At 41.8% G+C, this 19,909-nt stretch overlaps 1 protein-coding gene across 2 annotated transcripts in view; it reads left to right on the forward strand.

Moving 5' to 3' along the window:
• AQP9 (aquaporin 9) overlaps positions 1-12,226 on the forward strand; it is a 33,523-nt gene extending 21,297 nt beyond the window's left edge. For both annotated transcript variants that reach the window (XM_076348279.1, XM_076348280.1), the window contains 2 exons: positions 149-366; positions 8,547-12,226. In XM_076348279.1, coding sequence (XP_076204394.1) covers positions 149-366; positions 8,547-8,709 — 381 coding nt within the window. In that variant the 3' untranslated portion in view covers positions 8,710-12,226. The remainder of the gene's footprint in view (positions 1-148; positions 367-8,546) is intronic.
• The last annotated feature ends 7,683 nt before the right edge of the window (positions 12,227-19,909 follow it).

Here is a 19,909-nt window from a genome sequence, read left to right on the forward strand (position 1 = left end):
TTCCAAATTTTGCTACTCTGTATATTGGGATAAATCTAAATACCAGCTCTAAGCCACCACAATCTATAGAGCTGCCATGGCCCCTCTTTTCATTATTGGAAGGAATCTGCACATATTTATTCAATATTCTTTTCTTTGCATTGGCCAGGTGATGTCAACAGCTGTTCTTCTTCTGGCTATATTTGCTATTTTTGACACCAGAAATAACAGCGTACCAAAGGGCCTGGAGCCAATTGCAGTAGGCCTTCTTATAATTGTTCTTACTTGCTCCTTGGGAATGAACAGTGGCTGTGCCATGAACCCGGCCAGGGATCTAGGCCCAAGGCTCTTCACAGCCATTGCAGGATGGGGGATGGAAGTATTCACGTAAGTATGCCTGGATATGAAATAAAATGCTTTTGGCTAAAATTACTTCCTAGGAAAGTAAGATCCTGATTCAACATGGTACCAAGTCGTATTTATATACATATAGGTAATTCTTTGCATACCAGAAGAAGCTATTCATGCACTTTAAGCCAGACATCCTCTAGGAACTGGGCTTTAAAAAGGATTTCCTGCTCCTAGGGCAAATCAAACATGCATTATCTCTAATATCAATCATTGTTTCAAGCAGACCCTTCCCAAAATATTAGAGATTCTTAGAGGTCACTGAAAATATAAGAGTGCTTTCTTCTCTTGTCCTGCAGCTTTCAGAAAAAAAATGAAATCGTGAGAGAGTTAGGTGGGAATATTTATTGAGCGCTGTAAAAAACATAGACATATCAGAATGATTTAGCCTATTATTACTACTGAGTTATTGCAGAAATATACAGCAATCTAAAAGCCTGACTTCCTGCCTGGGAGTGAAGGAAAAAAAGCTCCCTTCTTTTTCCCACATTTCAGAGCACACTCTCAAATCCCTGTGCATGCGTGTGCACATGCACACTCTTGGCTGGTCAAATGCACAGCTAATTAGTTGCACATCAAATCCACAGCTTACACATATCCAGTGTAAGAGGCACTCTGGGATATCTAAGTAAGAGTGATCTGTCATCAGGAGGTAGATCTCTTGGTTTATTTTTGTGTAGTTTGTTTTTCCAGTTATTTACAAGTAGGAATCCCCAGAAGTACTGTAGACCACTAGAGAGCTCTGGTTAATAGAGATTTCATTTTAGCTACTTCACCAAGTACAAATAATCTGTATTTATTTAGTATGACTTCCACCTACACAAATCATGTGCCTTAGTAGAGGAAAGCAGTAGCAAAGCTTTTCTTGTACAAAAAAGCTAGGCACGGCATAGAAGAAATGGGCACACAGTCATGCCATAGGCCAGATCCAAAGCTTGGATGTAACACAGCTCTGGCGAGCCACTGGTGGGAGGTCAGCTCTCTAGCCCTGTTACCTCCAAACTTTTCCTCCACAGCAGCTCTTACCACTGTACCATTAGACTGCACTTTTTTTTAAAACAGCAGCACACAGAGTGATATCCCACACCTAGGATTCTCCTCTCTCATGCCTATTTAATTAAAAGTTGTTGACTATGATGTTAATTATAGTGTCATGTGTTATAATCTGTAATATATTATGAAGTTGGCTATTACGTTGCTGAAAAAATTTGGAAGCCTGATTGTACTGTGGTCTACTCACAGAATACCTGTGAACTCCCCTCCTCTCCAAAAGTAGGGTCTTACTCATTTACATTTAAGAAGTTACAAAAAAACTCTACATCTGTACCGATATGGGCTCTTCCCTAATTTAGTTTTAGGGTTTATCAAAGAATCATAGAATAGTTTGGATTGGAAGGGACCTCTGAAGGTCATCTAGTCCAACCCCCCTGCCGTGGGCAGGGACATCTTCAACTAGAGCAGGTTGCTCAGAGCCCCATCCAACCTGACCTTGAATGTCTCCAGGGATGGGGCATCCACCACCTCTCTGGGCAACCTGGGCCAGTCTTTCACCACCCTCAGCGTCAAAAATGTCTTCCTTATATCTAGTCTGAATCTACCCCCCTTTAGTTTAAAGCCATTTCCCCTTGTCCTGTCACAACAGGCCCTGCTAAAAAGTTTGCCGCCACCTTTTTTATAAGCCCCCTTTAAGTACTGATAGGCTCCAGTAAGGTCTCCCCAAAGCCTTCTCTTCTCCAGACTGAACAACCCCAACTCTCTCAGCCTTTCTTCACAGGAGAGGTGTTCCATCCCCCTGATCATTTCTGTGACCCTCCTCTGGACCTGCTCCAACAGGTCCGTGTCTTTCTTATGCTGAGGGCTCCAGAGCTGGACGCAGGACTCCAGGTGGGGTCTCGCCAGAGCAGAGCAGAGGGGCAGAATCACCTCCCTCGACCTGCTGGCCACGCTGCTTTTGATGCAGCCCAGGATATGATTGGCCGCCTGGGCTGCGAGCGCACATTGCTGGCTCATGTCCAGCTTTTCATCCACCAGTACCCCCAAGTCCTTCTGGGCAGGGCTGCTCTCCACCCCTTCATCCCCCAGCCTGTATTGATACCAGGGGTTGCCCCGACCCAGGTGCAGGACCTTGCACTTGGCCTTGTTAAACCTCATGAGGTTCACACAGGCCCACTTCTCCAGCTTGTCCAGGTCCCTCTGGATGGCATCCCGTCCCTCTGGTGTGTCAACCGTACCACTCAGCTTGGTGTCATCTGCCAACTTGCTGAGGGTGCACTCGATCCCACTATGTCACTGATGAAGATATTAAACAGTACCAGTCCCAATACGGACCCCTGTGGGACACCACTCACCACCAGTCTCCATCTGGACATTGAGCTGTTGACCACTACCCTCTGGATGCGACCATCCAACCAATTCCTCATTCACTGGACAATCCACCCATCAAATCCATAGCTCTCCAGTTTAGAGAGAAGGATGTTGTGGGGGACCATGTCAAAGGCCTTACGGAGATCCAGATAGACGACATCTGTAGTCCTTCCCATGTCCACTGATGTAATCAGCCCATCTTAGAAGGCCACTAGGTTGGTCAGGCAGGACTTGCCCTTGGTGAAGCCATGCTGGCTGTCTCGAATCACCTCCCATGTGCCTTAGCACAGCTTCCAGGAGGATCTGTTCCATGATGTTCCCAGGCACAGACGTGAGACTGACTGGCCTGTGGTTCCCCGGGTCTTCCTTTTTTCCCTTTCTAAAAATGGGGGTTATGTTTCCCCTTTTCCAGTCAGTGGGAACTTCTCCAGACTGCCACGACTTCTCAAATACGATGGATAGTGGCTTAGCAACTTCATCCGCCAGTTCCTTCAGGACCCGTGGATGGATTTCATCGGGTCCCATGGACTTGTGCACCTTCAGGTGCCTTAGATGTTCTCCCACAGTGGGTGACTCTTTATTCTCCCAGTTCCCACCTTTGCCTTCTGTGGCTTGGGCAGTGAGGCTCAAGCACTTGCCAGTGGAGACAGAGGCAAAAAAAGTCATTGAGTACCTCCACCTTCTCCGTGTCCTGGGTAACAAGGTCTCCCATTTCGTTCTGGAGAGGGCCCACATTTTCCCTCGTCTTCCTTTTATCCCTGACGTACCTATAGAATCTTTTCTTGTTGCCCTTGACGTCCCTGGCCAGATTTAATTCTATCAGGGCTTTAGCTTTCCTAACCTGACCCTGGCTGCTCAGACAATTTCTCCGTATTCCTCCCAGGCTATCTGTCCTTGCTTCCACCCTCTGTAGGCTTCCTTTTTGTGTTTGAGTTTGTCCAGGAGCTCCTTGCTCATCCATGCAGGCCTCCTGGCGTTTTTGCCTGACTTCCTCTTTGTTGGCATGCATCGCTTCTGAGCTTGAAGGAGGTGATCCTTGAATATTACCCAGCTTTCTTGGGCCCCTCTTCCCTCCAGGGCTTTGTCCCGTGGCACTCTACCAAGCAGATCCCTGAAGAGGCCAAAGTCCGCTCTCCTGAAGTCCAGGCAAGTGAGCTTGCTGTGTGCCCTCCTCGGTGACCTAAGGATCTTGAACTCCACCATTTCATGGTCACTGCAGCCCAGGCTACCCTTGAGCTTCACATTCTGCACCAGCCCCTCCTTGTTGGTGAGAACAAGGTCCAGCATAGCACCTCTCCTCATTGGCTTCTCTATCTCTTGGAGAAGGAAGTTATCATTGACGCATTCCAGGAACCTCCCGGATTGCTTATGCCCTGCTGTGCTGTCCCTCCAACAGATGTCGGGGTGGTTGAAGTCCCCCATGAGGACCAGGGCTTGTGAGCGTGAGGCTGCTCCTATCTGTCTATAGAGGGCCTCATCCACTTGGTCTTCCTGGTCAGGTGGCCTGTAGCAGACCCCCACTGTAATGTCACCTGCCCCTGCCTTCCCTTTAATTCTGACCCATAAGCTCTCGGTCAGCTCCTCATCCATCCCCAGGCAGAGCTCCATGCGCTCCAGCTGGTCATTGACATAGAGGGCAACACCCCCTCCTCGTCTCCCCTGCCTGTCCTTCCTAAAGAGCCCGTATCCTTCCGTTCCAACACTCCAATCATAGGAGATATATACAGAGAGGGAATGCATCCCCACTGTAAAGACCATACTAAGAAATTTAAAAATGGGAACATAAAAAATGAGATATGAGACCTCTGGTTATTGCCAGAACAAACTTACAGCAGTCTGAGGGATGTATAAATTGAGGAGGAAGTCCTCCTCCCTGCCTTCTGTTATAAGGCTACAGCTATAACCAAGTTCAAGGGAATGATACAACAGGAATATGTTCTCATCTATTTACAGCACAGATCCAGGTGGGACTTAGGAAGAACTTGATCTTTGTTAGGTAGCTGGAAGCTTTGGATCAGCTGCAGGCCATGGGAGAAGTCTGAATGATTGTAGCTGGAATCCTGAACCACCTGAAGTTCTGCTGGCATTACGTGTGCATGAGAGACTTAAGCGATGCAGTTTAACAGTTGACAGCTAGACCTTGGCTGTCTCAGCTTAACTGGAATTCACAACCTTGAGGCAGGTGCTTAAGCTCTCTAGAAAAAGGCATGCCCAGGAACTGGGATCTAAGCCTGAAACCCCCCCAGTGACATAAGGGGAGTGCTGCACAAACCGAGCAATAGGAAATACTGAAGAGACATTGAACATTCATTGGAGCGAGGATAGAAGCATCTCACAAGGTGACTGAGTCACTCTCTGTCCAGGTCAGTGAGTTTTTGCCCTGCCTACAGAGCAGCCAGAGACCGCCAGGAAAGCCTCACTTTGGAACAGATCAGATACACAAGGATGAGACTCTTTACACCCTGATCCCAAGCAAATGCTCTAAACATTGAGATAATCAGTTCACAGGGGGGAAATCCCCTCTACCCTTCTCTGTGCTTGCAGGCCCAGTAAATTCTGGTTTTATCATGTTCTCAGTCAGGGAACTGCGAGTAGACTGGAGGGGAGCTCTTCTGCTGGACCATGGAGTTGTCCAGACGATAGGGAGGCAGTTGAGCAGGGGTCTTCTAAATGTTGCTGTTACTACATTTTGCACAAAGGCACCTGAAGGAGCAGTTTCCCTGAGAATCAAGCCGGGGACACAGGCTACGGTGTGGTTTCCCTAGCCAGTGCAACTGGATTTGTTTTGGTTAAAGGCTCCCATTAGAAGCTGTTCTGACCCACTGCAGCTGGAAAGCGGGTGTCTGCCTAGCACCCTATAGAGAGCAGCATTTCACACACAATTGATGCAGTCAGCACTGTGGCCTGCTCCTGCAAACTGTTCCTCAACCTGTTGGGAGTAGGTGTCACAGATGGCAACTGTCCCCATCATTAGAGACAACTGCTGACTTTAGAGACCTAAATGTTTCTAATTATTTGTCCTAAAACCATGGAGATAACCAGGAGTATTTCCTAAGCACACGCTTAATATTCTGATAAGCTTAAGAAAAGTTTTGGGTAGTGAAGTTTTGTCTGTAGTGAGAAAACAGCCAGAGCTTTGAGTACAAATACCAGACTGGATTTTGACAAGCATAACAGCATGAAATGGCAATGAGAAAGTGAGAAACGGCTCTACAGAACAGTATTTCGCACCGGCATTTGAAGCTAGCCATAGAATATTTCTCCCCTGGTTTATTACGGGTTCTTTTGCACCTTTGCTGAGGCTAGGTCTGGCTGGCAACGGCAGCAGTAATGACACAGCATTTGCCTTGCTCCGTGGCAGCGCACCTCCGCCGCGGCGAGGCGGGAGCTGGGGCGGGCAGGGCCCGGCCGCCGCCGAGAGCCGCCGGCGCGGTAACGCTGACACCTCGTGGCCGCCGGCCCCGGGGACAAGTCGCCCGGACTAAACTAAACTGCATTTTGGAAAGGGTCAGGAGACGCACCTCTTGTCTGCACAGGGATTTGCATGGCAAAGTGGCCTCCGAAATATTTTGCTTTCTTCCCGGAGCGTAGAACAGTAGCCAGACACATTCTGCACTGCTGAATGCTTGAATTATCCTGGCATTTCTTAGAGCAAACAGTGAGTGCTACCTCACCGGCCCGCAGCAGCTGGCTAGGTGAGAAATGTACTTGCAAGTCTAGGACTGGGAACTTTGGCCCATTCATGTAGCTTATACGCTGTAGTTTCCTGGAAATTTTTGCAGTTAACCAAAGCGTCACTTGCCAGGCCTGTGCACTGCCTCCTCCTCCTCCCGCCTGCTCTGCCCAACAGCAAAAACGCCTGATGATGACAAAGGCATAGCTGGATGTTTTCCTGCTACCTTGGCAGCAAAGCTGTAAGCTAGGGTATAAGGGAACTAAGGTTACTTCAGTGAAGCTATCTGTGCTTGCCACTAAGAGTTCTTGCTCCTGTGTCAAAGAAGGAGGATTGAGTGTCATGGAAACTCGTAACTCAGCTGTGTCCTGATCTCATTTCAGCTTTGGCATTGCCCTCTATAAAGACTTTACACCCATCATCTTAGCAGAGGGTGTCCAAAGCACAGCTGATAGCAGCTGCTGCAAATACAGGCCATGACTTGGAGAAGGTCATGCAGGAGCCAACGAGGCACATGTCAGTTCATGGAACAAGCCGAGAGAGAAACCTGCCAAGAAACACCTTCATTATATGCCCACGTACACACGTGGGCACACGCAGAGGAATACATGCAAATACTTGATAGAGATTTTGTTGGGCTGATTAATTCAATAAATCCTTAGTCCATGCTTGTTCCAGAAATTCAGAGGCTCGACAGACTTTCATGACTCAACAACAAACAGATCTATAAACTCAGTAGGACAATATCAGGAGTTATTTTATATCCTCAGGGCAAAATATAAATAATTCCAAAGGCAAAACATACATATCCAAGGCATTTCTGAACAAGGAGTAATATTATCATCAATAGGGCACTGTGAGATTAGCCCTGTTCTATTCTTGTGTTGTGACTCAACCACAAGCTCGCTTCTGCATAAATCTATACACAACAGAGTGCTGAATAATTATCCTTACAGTTTAAAAATTCCCCTGGCAGCTTCCTGTAAAGTTTCTCTCACAGATTAATTTGTCCCTTTGTATTTCTGGGAGGGAAAAAAAAAAAGTTACTTCTCCATTTTCAACATGCATGAAATTGAGGTGTCTGGGTTTTCACTGCAGACTCGCATATTCAATTAACACAGCATGTTATCGAATCAAAACACCTTCATGCACCAGTACAGTTAAGAAAGGCTGTGCTCTGAAACCAATGCTCAGTAATTTACTGTCTGAATGTGGACCTCCAGGAAAGGTAGAGCAATTCTACAAGCCCAAGTCTCCTGCAAAGAGGGGTTATTTATTGTTTAATGGTGGACTTATTTCTTTAAAAATGTTCATAAATCTACACATTTAAAACTAAATCCTAGTAATTGTGCAAAGTGAATGTAAACATTTCAGCGGAGCCAATATGCCGGACTTTCTTACTGAATTCAGCAATTCTAAAAAAGGTCAAGTTTTAGGTGGATAAAACTTCTAAATGCTTATTTACCTCTTACTGAAAGACCCCACATTTTAAACAAAGAGATAAGACACTACATCATGAAATTTGAGTCTTGACCACTCTAGTCAAGTATAATCCACTTTGCAGTCACTGTGTTTTATTACATTCCTTGAGGCAAATATACTCAAAATCAAGTATAATCTATTATACTTGTCAAGAGGAACACCGTATATACTATTGCAGGCCTGAACCTGCAAATCTCCATGCAGATGAGATAACCCATTTTTGCAACATACATTTGCATTAATCACTCCTGAAAACCTATTCATGAGCATCTGGCAACAGCATCAGTCAGGACTGCTGTGCAATAAATATGTGCCTGTTCATTTCACTGTAAGTCAATGTAGCCCATTTCCACAAGGGAGAAATTATCCCCTGCCCCCAAAACAGGCATGCAGTAAAGAGGCCTTGTTTTCAATGTGCAAGTACAGCATGTAGACCAACGTGCCTGGTGGTTGTTACTTAGCATTTCAATCACATCATGGGCAGGACAGAGAGGGGTGTCATCCATTTACAGAAATAGAAAGGTCTACAGTACAGCGAGTGTCATGCCACCGTATTTGTTCACTGCCAAATATAAGGTAGGGTGTTCACTAGACTAACAAATAACGATACTTCTTGTTCATTTTGTTTTTTGTCTTACAGGGCTGGAAATAATTGGTGGTGGGTCCCTATAGTTGCACCTATGCTGGGAGGTGTACTTGGAGCAATAATTTATATTATTTTCATTGAAATTCATCACTCAGATACTCAGCCAGGAGAAGAAAATGACGTGTATGATAAATACGAACTGACCAATATGGAGTAAGAAGTGAAGAATTTTCTCTCTCATTTTGTTGTGCAGTTTTTATGCAAATGATTGTTTGGACCATTTTATAAAACCTGTATGCCTCAATTAGAAATTCACATTTCAAAGCAGAAAATCTATATAGAAGAGAAGTTCAAAACTGAGCTCTTTCCATGAAACATCGGGCTGATCACATTCAAAACTGGCAACTTGGGGGTGGGAAGGGTAAATTGTTGTTCTTTTCATATGGCTTTCACATCAAGTTATCTCCTAGATGAAATTGTAGTGAGATGATGCACTGACCTGTTAATTCAACATATATGATCTTAATCATATTGCCTAATTAACTGAAAATAGATTAGCTATTGTTATGAAACTGCATGCATAGGTAGTTGATTGGTTCAGTGTTGAATTAACGTCTAAAAGCATCGCTCATTTCTTATAGCCATTATTTAAGAATGGCTTGTCTGAAAATTAAAAATAATACCTGAATTGGCTAAATGTCAATTGAAGTAGTTTTAAATAACTTACTAAATTTTTTATGGAGCCACTAGTTGAACAGCAAGGAATCAACTCATCAGTAATGAGGGTTAGTAACTCAGAATATGATGACAAAAGTTAAAAACTGTGTGTTAAAGATCAACACCAAAAAGACAAAGCTGTACTTCTGCACAGGTTCTTCATAGCAATAATGTTCAGTTAAGTTAAACTATTTACTTGACCTTTATGCTACCCAATATTAAAAGCCTAACCTAGAATATTAATCTGAACCTCTTCCGCTGTGCTTTCTGGATAAAATTCATTCCTGTGGAGATGGGCCAGCAACAGAGGCTTATGCTGTGCAGAGGTCAGCACAAGGCCTATGTCTGTATAAGCTTTAAAGAGGCCTTCTGCTGCTGATCTACATGGGGGGATTTCATCTGCTTTGTGGGAGTAATTTTTATTTTGGTAGCAGTAATTAAAATTAGAAACTGGTCTCAGACCTAGTCCTAGATCTGAATTCCCCAAGGAAAGCCAGCTCCACATCAGAGTTCTGAAGCATGGGTTGTCTCTCACTAAAGAGAAGTGGTTGGACATACACCACTTCCTAAATATCCAGCCTTGAAAAATGAAATTATTTCTGCTTAATCATTGTGAATTGAATGTATCTGATTAAATCAAAGTTCATTTCTAATATGTATAGATATATATGGCTGTTGGTGGTGATCATGAATAAATGGACATCCTATTCAGTGATGCTCCTGAGCTATTTTCATGACAAAACTTCAGGGTACCAGTTCAATGCACTCATTTTAGGGTGCTTTTCCCTTTGGATTCCTACAATTCTGCTCCCTAGAATTCCACACTATTTTCTGATTTCACTCCTGAAGGGAGGAACCCTTTGTGTTGCCAGTAATAGCCTGTGCACTTAGGTGAGGTATCCACAGGAGTGGTTTGGAAAATACTGTGGTCAGAATGTGCCTCAGCATTTGGGCAGATCAGGCCTGTGCCACTGAATGTCTTTATCACGCTCCCTGGTATGCCACACCAAATTCATGACAGCAAAGGGATAGAATTAGCAGGTCAAGCAAAGCTTTACTTGCTGCAGCTATAAGTCAGATGATGCTGTATACTTGAGGGAGTACAATTCCAATTTTAATTACGTTTTCGAAGAAAACTTAGAGAACAGTAATGAGCTCAGGTTGCCCAGACACCATATCAACCTTGTGCAAAATGTTCATTTGATTCAGCGTTTCTCTGCTGTGGGTTGAAAACTGGTATAGCTGTACCCATGCACATTTGACTGCATTGTATCATTATCTGGAGAGTCGCAATAAGAAGGGAGGGTTTACAGAATTAGTCCTCAATCTGAGCAGAGGCAGATACAGGATAATCGAGAGTACAATGTGGAACTTATTCCTAACTGTAGACCTTATATTGGCAGCACAGACAAGCTAGTTCATCTGTCCTGTATATTGATAAATTGCAGTACATAAACCAAGATGGTGTGTAAAAGCGATTGCAGACTGAGCCTCCTTTTTCTCCCCCTTGCAATGAGCACTGTCTCTCGCCCCTTGATGATACCTGGCAGGAGCACTCCTAGGTGGCTGCCAACTGTCTGTGTCTGGAGAGGGATTACATAGGTAGGAACAGTCAGAGGGCTGCCCTCAGGTCTGAAAGGCACTTACTCTTCCACTGACTCCAACATCTAACGTGAAATATCTGTGCAGAAAATAAAAATAGACAGCTAATTAACCAGAAGTAACTGATTTTGTCCAAAATGGTAGGGGCAGGTTATCACTTATTGTGCTAGAATTTTGCATAATCAGTAGGCTTCATATGCCTCACGATATTGCTTCCTTTAGTACACCATGGAAAACATGGGGAAAAGCAGAATACAGGTCAGGAATGAGAAAGGAAGGGACAGTTTATTTACACAACCTACTGAGTGACCAGCCCACACTTGCTGTGTGTCTGTGCATTGGCCAAGGTACATAAAGTTGTACATTTTCTCAAAATCCTTCTGATCACAACAGGTTCTGCCTGTAAATCAACATGGAATCTTGTTTCTCCTACTTACGCCATTCCTATGCACTGAATTTCTGCATAAGTGATATTTACTTGTCTGAAGTTATCAACATGCAAATTGTAAGCAGTGACACACTAGCGTGATAGCATAGCAATATCTAAAATATGCTCTCAACAAGTTGTTGTCAATTCTGTGTTTGCTTAAAGAACATATTTTTAAACTTTAATTAATCATTGAATATGTTTGTAAATTCTTTGAAGACATATGGTACTAATACCACAATTCATACTGACTTCACAGAAGCCAGAATTTCATTCAGGAACAAGGTGTTATAGACCTGTCTCAGATTTGACATAATTTACATTTATAAGTGTAAGAATGAATTCCTGCTTTAGGGACAAAACTTAGTTGAGTCTTAACTACAGAACCATGACCAGTATCTCCATAATATAATGGGAACAATAATAATCATCTCATGCCATAAGCTTACACAGACATCATGATCTGTTTTGTGCAAAACAAAAAAGTATTTTTACTTTGCATAAATGATGCAATTTTCTAATATCAACTGATATTCAGTGGTCACACTCACGTTGAATTAATATAATACAGTTGGCAACAAGAAACAGTTTTTCCAGCTGTAAGACGTTCTGGTTAATGAATTAATAGTAATCAGGCTTGATCGTTTTAATGTTGAAAAAAATTCATTTTCAGAGCATTGCTCAACTTTCAGTCTGGGTTTGTTCTTTTTCTTTTTTTGGGCAATGTGTTTGTTCTTTAGAGCTAAACTTAGTACTGAAGTAATCTGGAGAGTGATCCTGCAAATAGTACTGGGTTAAGGGTTGGCTACTGCATGTTGTTTCATAGAAGCCAGCAGAGTTATTCACAACGGGAGGCAATACAGGCAAGGATAAGTGCTCAGACAATCAAGCTCAGAGTATAGTGGAAACTGTACTTTCTTGTAGTTTTGACTGTGGATCTGGATGAATGTGTTGCGGTTCAAAATAAATACAGTCAATCCCTAATAAATGCATTCCAGTACTATTTTTATGAAAAAAATCTCCCCTCTGGCACCTAAGGACATATTAAGAAATAAATAGCTGCCTATTATGACCTACAATGTTTTATAGCCTTGTGCTGGAAGAACACATTGACTAACAAGCCGTATTCCCAGAGCGCAGACCCTGTTGCAGATTTCGTGGGTCTGAAGCAGTGCCAAAGCAGAGAAATGCTCACATATGAGTAATGGCCACTGCCGGGCCAGGAGGCACCCGTGCAACAACAAGAGGTCCAGGCCCCTCGCCTCTGGACCTTCTGTTCCTGTCTACAGCCTGCCTAGGGACGCTTTCTGCCACAGCTTTCCCACCGGTCTAACGATAGCCAGAACCTAGGTGGGATATTTTGCTTAAGTCCCTCTTCAGAGATTGCTTTTAAGGCATGCATACATCACATCAGATTTGGCCTACAGTGCTCACAAAATGCCGCAAGCTAATTTATCTATCTTCTACTCCACAGATTTGTAACAGGGACATGCTTTGCTCATTCCATTGAAAAAGCACATGAAAACCTGTTCTGTGGGGGTGAGGGGAGAGGTGAAGATTAGGAGCTTCAAATTTACTCAGGAATCCACAAAAAAAACCCCAAACAATTTGAAGTGGCAGCAGGCATTTTATTCTCCATCCATCCTGATGACCCTTACCTTCCCATCAGTCTTTCTGATTTTCTGTTCTCCCTTCTTTCTCCTGCCAACACTGTGTGCTGTGCTCTGTCTCTATACAGTACAATACATCTCCAGAGATTTAAATACAGCATGCTTTTCTCAGTTACTTATGAATCTTAGAAAGTTCTCATGAGAGCAACTTCAAGTTTCACCTCACACGCTTGTTTTTTGGCAGTTGCTTGCATTTTTTCCCCACTGTTCCCACCAAACAACCTTGTGTTGGAAAATACAACAATTAACTGTAACTTCCAGTAACAGCTGCTCTTTTTCTGTTCAGCACAATAGTTATTGCATAACAGATTAATTCTTTCAAACTTGTACAATTTTTAAAGCCTTCCTTTTTCAAACCACTATTAAAAATAGTGCAAGATCATCCAGAAAAAAATATTCAGTGCACATCAGTTAGTAGTTTGGATTTTTATCTTCTATTTTGCACTTACAACTTGTTAAAAAAACATTTATAATTATTGTACTGAGAGTGTTAGTGTCTTTCTTCTTATTTGCACACTCTAATGGCATAGTCTCAGAGGAGAAAGTAATAGGTAAATATTTTTAGCTATTGGCGTTTCTTTGTATATTTGAATCAAATATTAAAGAAATCCATGTCATATGAAGCTAGACATGACACATTTATGTCATTTTTCTCTCTTTGCTGACCACAACTTCCTTCAAAAGGTGTTACTAAGATAGGGAATATGAATATTACAGCACCTTAAATCAGCTATGATCAAGCTTTCTGGCTGGATGACCCAGATAGCTCCTTTTCCATGACAGGGGAGGACAGACTAATACGGTCCCTCCCTGACCTGCCTAGGGACCGAGCAGTCTGCTTTAAATTATTAGAAATCAAGCTTTCCTTTCACACTCCAAACATTTCTCCAACTGTCCAGAAACTGAGAGTAAGGATCCCGATACATGCTACACTGACAAATAAAGTGATAATAAAGAAGAGAGGAAACTTCAAAAGCTGGTAAAACAAAGCAAGCCCTTTTGGCCAGAGGTCAGCCAAAAGGCTGACTGATAAATTCTTGGTTACTTCAGAAAATAGCTTACATTTTACTGGGGAACACAGAAGTAAAGAGACAACCGTATGAAGTAACACCATCAGAAGACTGTTAGAATTTGCATCCAAGACAGATGTGAGTTTTCTGATAGGTGAACAAAAAGACATTCTCAGTATCACCAAGAGGACCAATTTGGGCACATTAATACTATTATTTCCTCAGCATTAGGCACATAATAGTCTAATAGGTGGAGAATACTTTCCACACCCTCAGAAATAACAGTAATTTTTTTTACTGCAAAACTCTTCTCGGGCAACCTTGCCTGCCTTCCAGTTAACAGAGCTGTGAATGAAAAAGCAACAAAGCAAACAATATGTTAAGACTTGAAAAGTCAGCATCTGAATAGAAGGAAATGAACAATCTCAACCAGAATTGAACAGATGCAACACTTTCTGCAGCATGACCGAGGCATCAAATAACAAATATGAAGCCAAAGAAGCAGCACATGCTTGGCAACAAACATTGCTAAATTAGACAGTTCGGTGTTTTGACAATGCCTTTTAAATAGACTTACAAAATAAATTATATTTGAGAATAAAAGGACTAAACTGCAGTGGTGGTGTTTTCCATAGTAAAGGAGCAAAATTTGAGGATTTAAACACTTTCAGATTATTGAAACAATGTAAAAAAAGGAAAAAAACCCGCAAATCTCAGTGGGAAAAAGGGAAAGCACAGTAGTAGCTTTCTTGAATTAATTTCCAGCCCTGTGAACCCTGCTGCAGCCCCCCACAAGAGGCAGTAAGTACTTTTCCATTAAAGCTGCACAATACCAAGACCAGAATTGTTTTATCTTCATTTCCATCTCAGATGTTCAAGACATTGGCAACTGATGGCTACACACTGCAGAAAACTTCTGCTACGTAACCATTCTGCTGTCTAAGGAAGAAAGCCTGTTTGGCTTCAGTGCAGAGAGAATTTCATCTCATACACGTGGAATCCCCAGTGGGTTGATGTTTTTCAGGCTATAGAAACAACACATGTTTTTGAAGATGCTAGCACTAAAGAACAAAGAACAGCTATCAGAAACACAAATAAAAAGAGACATGAATCCAGCTGCCAGATTACCATGGAATCCCAGGGGATAAAGCAAGTACAAAGGTTACTCCAGCAAGTCTTGGGGGAGGAAAGCAACAACAGACAAACCTGGACTCAGAAACACATTGTCTTCACACCTATGAATAGTCTTCACAGCAGAATGCTTCAAAGACACAAGCCATTTGCAAATGTAATGTATATGCAAACACCACTAGCACTTCAGAGGCTTCTGATTGAAGAAAATATGATGGCTCAACAAAATATGGATATGAACACACACACACACACTTCAATCTGCTCCGTCACAAAAAGACAAAATAGTAAAAGCTACAGAATACTGGAAGCCATTATAAGCCCCATTTGCTATCACAGGTGGTTCTTTGAAATTAGAGAAACACAAGAAACCAAACAGTACAGCTTTAAAACAAAGGACAAAAATCTACCTAAAACATTTACCCTGCCTGCAAGTGGATCTGTAGCCTTTTCTTCTTCCAAGTCATTTACCTGGTTTTCTAGTGCAACTGGCAGCAGGCCTCTGGTTCTCTCTCTCAGGTTCCTGTCTTGACTGTGTGCCACTGGTCTTTCACATCCATCGAGCACCAGGCCCCATCCAAAACATTCCATTTCCATGAAGCCAAAAAAAGCAGTTTCAAGACCTATTTTAAAATGCATATGGTTCCATACAATTTCAAAATGTATACTGCTAGTAATTGTTGGTCTTCCAACAATTCATCTGGCAATTGCACTCTCTTTCCTTGCTTTTGATCAGATGTCTGGCTTACAGCAACCTGGCAGGACAATAATTGTCTCACTAAGGGAGATCTACAGTACATGGGATTTGGATTTCCCCCAGGGGAATCCTAGAACAAGAGACATAGCTCAGGCATTGGTGGATTTTACTTGTTATACAAGATTGACCCTGAGAAACTGGGTAGTTACCTACACCGTGTTACAGGATATGATGCATAAATCAGTAAGAATCAGCTTGTCTTCCAAATTCTGGATGAAAAGTGTTTAAGGTTAACAGAGTTCTTATTTGTTAACAGAGTTCTTATTTGTACATCAGGTTTCAGGTAATTTCATTAGAAATTAGAAAGTCAGAAACTAACATATATCCCTAAAAAAATATTAAGTAAACTTTAGAGCACAGCTATGCTGGGGGGTGGGAAGCTCTTTTCAGGTGTAGAAGCTTCACTCCATTCCCAAATAGCAAACGTGTACAGTTCATAAAAATGAAAAGTTGTAAAAGAACTCCTATGATCTGAGCCTTTTTGGTGGTGTTTTAACGTTATCATGACCGAGATAACCATGCTCAAAAATAATTAGTTTGCTTTACTTTCAAACTTATTTTTCCTTAACAGATTTGTAACATCCTAGCCTCTGGCTATGAACTTTGCTTCTGTCATAGTCTTTCTTGATGTTCCTGAAGGTGTTCTGCTCTGTTCCAACTCTTCTGAACTTCTCAATTTTTTTTTTTTTTTTTTAATAATAAACACAAATGCAGTCCTTTCTTTTGCGCTTTTATTCGGTCTGATAATAAACACATCCTCCTTCATAACCATCTCACTCCTCAGCTTTGGTATACACAGTGAAGCTCCCTGACTCCATGCACGTGGTGTGTGACTGTGGAAGAGCAATATGTTACACACCAGGCTTCCAAAAAATTGCAGCTGCTCAGTCAGCCCTAGAGGGCTTCATCCCGCAAACCTTCCTCCTACAGTGTCTTTGGGAAGATTTTCACAGTCAGAACAGTCCTTTATTCTGTAGGACAGCTTTCTCAAAAGCAACGTCTAGCACAAAGGCTGTAGTGGTACCTCAGCTTCACTGTTATGAGAGGAAGAGGACAGCCAGCCTACCTAGAAGGGGTGCAGTGCTGACTAAAGGTGTCCAGCTGCTCTGCAATAAGGGACAGAGAAAAGCTTAGACAGAAAAAAAATCTATTGTAGCAAATGTAGCACTGAAGCTTAAGGAGGTACTTCTGGCATGCAATTCATCTGCTGGGCACCTTTGACCAAGGGGTGTTACAAATACATACAGAAGAGGTGAATATAAGTTGCTGAGGCTGCTGCCATAAGCATTTACCCAGCAAAGAGCAGTTCCTGGCAGAAGTCAGCACTTTAAAGAACCCTTTTTTTTTTTTCAGAACATCAAGACTGCAACACAACCTAGAATACTTTCAGTCAGTTATGTATCAAAAACCACAGCACTTGTAAGTTTTAATAATGAGCTCCATACTTACCAGTAGATTTTTTTTTCCAAACAAAGTCTGTTTTTGAAAGTTTGATTTGGACAGGATGCTGTTTATCACCATTACTTACTATATTATTTTTTGAAGACTGTGACACAGTGATATAAATGCTACAGAAACATATTATTTTGATGTAAAGTATACATAGTAAACGTGATGAGTATGGCAAGATCACATTAATTCAAAAAATTTTATTTATCAGTCTCAGTCTTGAAATACATGGACTATGTCTGTACTTTATTAAGCCGCTTTCTTCTTTGAATGTCTTAATTAGAACATTTTTCAAATGTTAACAGCTTGTTAAAAATTAATTTGCAAGAGCAAGGTCTATTGATCCTACTGTTTTTACAGAGGTGGCTTCTGTAGTCAGCAGCAGTGTAAGTATAAAGCGGACTGAGCAAATGTAATGCAAATAGGAGATGCCACACTAAGGTCACTCGGGTCCTCTGTGCCCAGATGGGGAGGACAATGATTAGACCTTCAGGTCTGAGTGCAGACATTGTTTTGTTACATGTTTGTATGATGCTAAGCACAATGATGAGGCCCCATAGTATTGGAGATGACAATATGATATGCAGCTTCTCTGTGCTGCCCCACAATAATCCTTGACCCTGAAATTAGCCCTTTATTGTAGGGGAGATATATTAGCCTACACCAGTTGTGCAGTCCACCTCTCTGCTGAGACTGCTAATAATATAGTTTCCAACGAATGCTGAGAGTGATGGCTGGTTTTTATGACTAGATAGACTTCCAGTAAACTGAGATCACCACACTTCATGCACAGAGCTTCAGAGGCAGATTCTGGTTCCTTGTTACACAGAGAAACGTTTAGCTTACTAAGAGAAGAAACTGATTCTTTATATTTAACAGTGAAAGCACAAAACTTACTTATATCCAGAGATATAAAAACCCTTGCACTAATTGCACCAATAATTGCAATGTTTGACAACTGTGGTATACTCAGAAAGGTGATTTGAGCAGGACTACTAGGTTCATATCCCATTACCAGGCTCAAAGTGGCCTTAATTATATTGTTTGTATGAGACTGAACTACTTTATGCTGCTTTTGGACAGTATGACTAGTATCTCTGGGGAGTATCATGAAAAGGTCATGTGTATCTCACAAGACTATCCAAAATCCCTAGATTTTTAATAAACACATTAATCCATGCTAAGTAGCTCACATTCCAGCTACAGTTCTATTTTTAGGTTATTTGTTGTACTTATATTAAAAAAGCATCACCAGTTTTGAAGTATTTTTAAAGATAGAAAAGAACAGCTACCTTTGTATGCAAGAGGCTGTTGGGGGAATGGGCTGCTTCCATTACACCACCAGCTACCAGCTAATGGAGCTGCAGGGAAGGAGCCAGAATGTGGTAAAGTGACCCATACAGTAACATGAGCTAAATGCTCCGGAGTGAGCTGGAGAGCTCATCATTAGCTGATTGGTTGTTTTGGCCTCCTGGGAACCTCAATAAAATCTTTAAAGCAAAGCAAGTGCTCGTTATTGAAATAGCACATTGGAATATCTCATGTCAGTAGTGATCTGATCTAATGGTTTACTCCTTAGTCAATATCTGAGATTTTCCTAAGGGATAACTACTTTTTCCCTATTGCAGTGTCGAAGGGCCAAAAAATTACAGACAGATTTGCCCATGAAAAACAGAACAGCCCCTTAAAAAGACTTCCATGTCCCGAACACTGCAAAAGTAAGCTCTCTACAAAATGGTGGTGAAAGCTATCAGCCATAGCTGTGACAAGGAGGGCTATACAATCTGTAATAGTTGCAGACAAACTCCAAAGACATTCTGAATTTAGCATCCAAGTTACAGAAACCTACACACAACTCTTTTCCTCAAGATTTGTACTGGAAAAAAGCATTTTCCTATTAACCCTGAGTGATGTTCTGTGTACCCACATTCAGAACAGACTATATATAAAACAGTAATAAAGCTTTGCAGGTATAGAGCAGGCTGCTGGCATGAATGAAGCATACAGAAGCATGACTGTTTAAATGCCAGCTAGGCCAAAATTTTGGGATCAACTAAATGTGCATTAAAACTGGGTCTTCACCCAGAATTACATTTTTTGATTTATTAGAAAGCTCCAAAATAAAACAAAACATTTTCTTGTTCAATTTTTCAAAAAGAGAATATTTAAACTGTAATAAATTTGAATTTTCCTCTTTTCAGCCTCTGAAGATAACAGAATTAAAGGCACACATCATGTGATATTTTAAACTTTTCCCATATTAATTTTATTTTTCCCGCCTTTGCAAACTCTATATCTTCTCAGTATTGAAGAAGTTTTAAAACAGTAGAGGAAGCATAAACACTACATCCTCGAGGACAAAAAGTTTAAAAGATGTCAATGTATTGAAATTTTCTCATTTCCAGGTGGTCTATATATAGGTGTTACAATAAGCAAATTCAGAAGCCCAGGAATTGAAAATCTAGTCCAAACAAAAGTCACTGGGTTAAACAATAACACATGGCCAGAAAATATCTTGCAGAGACCAAATAGAAGAAAAATTATGTAAACCAGGCAATAAAGAGAGATCACTTGGGCTGTATGTTCTCTACCCTTGTCATATCAGGAGCACTATGAAAATTGGAAGCTATATATAATACATAGTCTTAGTACAT

This window comes from Aptenodytes patagonicus, chromosome 10 (assembly GCF_965638725.1).
Source record: "Aptenodytes patagonicus chromosome 10, bAptPat1.pri.cur, whole genome shotgun sequence".
NCBI classification, from domain to species: domain Eukaryota; kingdom Metazoa; phylum Chordata; class Aves; order Sphenisciformes; family Spheniscidae; genus Aptenodytes; species Aptenodytes patagonicus.